Source organism: Sinocyclocheilus anshuiensis, unplaced genomic scaffold (assembly GCF_001515605.1).
Source record: "Sinocyclocheilus anshuiensis isolate Anshui unplaced genomic scaffold, SAMN03320099.WGS_v1.1 scaffold1849, whole genome shotgun sequence".
NCBI classification, from domain to species: Eukaryota; Metazoa; Chordata; class Actinopteri; order Cypriniformes; family Cyprinidae; genus Sinocyclocheilus; species Sinocyclocheilus anshuiensis.
Window position 1 is genome coordinate 70,264 of NW_015541038.1, and position 3,633 is coordinate 73,896.

Genomic DNA, 3,633 nt, shown 5'->3' on the forward strand with positions numbered 1-3,633 from the left:
CACTTTAGTCTAAGTCAGATCAGCTTCAAATCAGACTCAGATCACTTTAGACTAAATCAAATCAGCCTCAAATCAGACTCAGACCACTTTAGTCTAAGTCAGATCAGCTTCAAATCAGACTCTGACACTTTAGTCTAAGTCAGATCAGCCTCAAATCAGACTCAGATCACTTTAGTCTAAGTCAGATCAGCCTCAAATCAGACTCAGATCACTTTAGTCTAAGTCAGATCAGCCTCAAATCAGACTCAGATCACTTTAGTCTAAGTCAGATCAGCCTCAAATCAGACTCAGTTTTGGACCAGTTACAGACTCAGATGGAGGTCTCAGATCAGACTCAAACAGTGTGTTTGTCTCAGTCAGGTTTTACTGCATGATTCTCTCTTGCGGTTTAAGTGTTTGCCGTCACGCACACATCTGCTAGAATCACGTCTGCTCTCAAATGAACCCCGTCTGTTTTCGATCCGCGCACGCACGTTAGCACAGAGACGTTAATTAGCGCGGGTCCCGGAGCGTACGCTGACGGTGGGCAGTGAAATTCCTGCTAAAGCACACACACACATGTGCTGCTGGCATTTTTGAGGTGTTTGAATCAGATCTTTGTTGGGCTCAGGTCTGATGGGCTCCGGCGGCTGTGTTTGCAAGCCATCTTTGTTCCAGAGAGACTCGAGCGCTTTATGGCTGTTGTGTCAGAGACGGCGCTGACTGACTCTATTGTGCTCGTGTGCTAGCGCGCTTTATTCTCTCTCTGACGCGCCCGCTGCGGATTAATCATACAGCCGAACTTTGAACCGCCGTGTCTAATATTTCTTGAACAGATTCCCAGAGGAACGCACTGCTTTATCAGGAGAAACGCTTCTCAGCGACACAAGCCTGATTTCACACCGCGTTCAGGGTTCCCACGCTCGAGTCTGACTTCCAGGCCTAAGCCAAAATAAATCAGAAATGTCTGTAATTAATATATTGCTTTCTAATATGCAATGGCATTTTAATAAATCTCTGCAAAAATAATTGTTAAAAATCTTTATCCAGTAAGCAAAAGTGTCTGGAAATACCATGGATATTAACTGGTTTAAAAACTAACTAAAACACATAAAGTACTTTTTTGCCGTTTTAACGCAATTTTATTTATTTATTTATTTTTGCAAATTTTTACACTGCTTTTTGTTTTAATCATACTTTTTTTTTGTCATAATTGAAAGGATATTTTGTTCTTTTGCAAATATTTTATCATGCCAATTTATTCATCAACATACATTGTTTTAATTGCGGAGCATGTTTACCATTTAATTGACCAAACATTTAAACATATTTTAATATATATTTTAATATTTTTTATATGCATGTTAATATCATTTTATTTATTTTTTTATCATGTCAAAACAAAATCAACATGTGAAAACATCGTATCATGTCATATTCATTCATTTTAGGCAGTTTTACACTAATTTTAGTTGACAAATTATGTTTTAATTTACAGAAATGTTGACCAAATTTAATTGACCAAATGTTAAAATGTAATTTATTACATTTAATTGACCAAATATCAACATTTAATGAACTATTTATTGATCAATTGTTGAAACTTAATTTATATTGCTTGACGTATCAAAACAAAAATGTGAAAAATGTTTTTGATGTGAAAATCTCATATCCTGAAATAACATTTTAATTATTTTAATTCAATGTTTAACTTAATTTAGTTTTGATTTGTCGTAATTGAAAGCATATATTCATATTCATTAATATTTAAGTAAATTTTAGTATAATAGTATAATATTGTAATTCAATTTTTAATCACTGATTTTTTTTTATTTATATTTGAATACTGAATATTTGCAAAAGAAGAAAATATCCTTTCAATTATGACAGAAAAAAAGTATGATTAAAACAAAAAGCAGTGTAACAATTTGCATGAATAAACATTTGAATATATTAATATGTATGTATTATATTACTTGAAACATGCATCGATATGTAACATAACTGTAATGAGCTAATGACGTGTGTTGTGTCCAGGAGGTGAAGATCATGGTGCTCCCGTGCCGCGGCGTGCAGCCGGTGGAGGAGGCTCTGGAGGACTGCAGGCGCGGCATCCTTCCCATCATCCTCTACGCCGTCAGTAAAGACTCGCTGAGCGCCGAGCAGGTGAGCGACCTGCAGAAGGTGCGTGAGACGCTGCCGCTCCCCGTCTGCTTCGTCCGGGCCCCCAGCGGCCCCTCGGACCCCGAGCCGTCCCCTGGCGCCCTCTACAGGCAGCTGCTGTCTCTGGAGCTCGTGGGCGGAGCGGCGGGAAACTGTGCCTGCGGAGCTCCGGCACAGACGCAGAGCATTGTGGGAGAGAGTCTGGAGCGTCTGCAGCGTGTGCTGGGGCCCTTCACTCGACAGCTGCTGCAGAGCCAACAGGTGGAGGCCGCCTCGCTGCTGAACGCCGTCCACTGCCGCTGCCTCGACCTCTTCATCAACCAGGTGACGCTGCTACACTCATCCAGCAGAGAGCGCTAGCACATTACAACACATTCCTGCTTCACACACTAGACTTATGTTTCTCGTCAGCGCTGTGAATCCTGAGAAATAAAATGCATCTAAATATTTATGTTTTCAACATTGATAACAATCAGAAATGTGCAAATCAGCATATTAGAATGATTTCTGAAGATCATGTGACACTGAAGACTGGAGTAATGATGCTGAAAATACAGCTGCGCATCACAGAAATACATTACAGTTTAACAGGTATTCACACAGAACACAGCTGTTTTACATTAGAATAATATTTCACAATTTTTACAGTATTTTTGATCAAATAAACACAGCCTTGGTGAGCAGAAGAGACTTCTTTCAGAAACATTTGAGCACTAATGTAGTTGCTACTGGATTTGGAAATATTTTGATAAATGTTTTGTCTCGCATAAAATACATCAGGGATATATCACATATAAGAAGAAACAAAGGGTTAAATTTCATCGTGTTGCAGCTTTTGATTTAAAAAATGTTTTAAATGTTTTAGTAAAATTAGTGATAAAATAAGTAATAAAAACCAGTGATTTAAAATTTAAATTTGCTTTTCTTGCTTTTCTAAAAACTAAAACCAAAAAAAACAAACTAAACTGAAATGATACATTGAAGATAAATATAGAAATAAAATAAGCAGCAACTATCTGAAATAAAATGTATTTTCTATATTTTATTTTATTTTTGTTAAAGCCTTTTTCTTTCCTGTTTTAGTTGTGTTTAAACTAGTGCTGCATGTTCATCATTCTGCTAATATTTTACAATGAGGTTTCATTAGTTAACATGAGCAGTATTTCACAGGATTTAATCATGTTAGTTAATTCCAACATTTGTGACCCTGGAGCACCAAACCAATTGATATTTTGATATCCAGTTCTGTCAGGTTGGATGGTAAACGTTGGTGGACAGCAATTTTTAGGTCTCTCCAGAGATGCTCAATTGGGTTTAAGTCAGGGCTCTGGCTGGGCCATTCAAGAACAGTCACAGAGTTGTTAAGCCACTCCTTCGTTATTTTAGCTGTGTGCTTAGGGTCATTGTCTTGTTGGAAGGTAAACCTTCGGCCCAGTCTGAGGTCCTGAGCACTCTGGAGAAGGTTTTCGTCCAGGATATCCCTGTACTTGG

At 38.0% G+C, this 3,633-nt stretch overlaps 1 protein-coding gene across 1 annotated transcript in view; it reads left to right on the forward strand.

Moving 5' to 3' along the window:
* LOC107690561 (dual serine/threonine and tyrosine protein kinase) overlaps positions 1-3,633 on the forward strand; it is a 26,297-nt gene that overhangs the window by 9,696 nt on the left and 12,968 nt on the right. Inside the window, exon 3 of the mRNA XM_016488930.1 lies at positions 2,017-2,466. Within this exon, the coding sequence (XP_016344416.1) occupies positions 2,017-2,466 (450 nt within the window). The remainder of the gene's footprint in view (positions 1-2,016; positions 2,467-3,633) is intronic.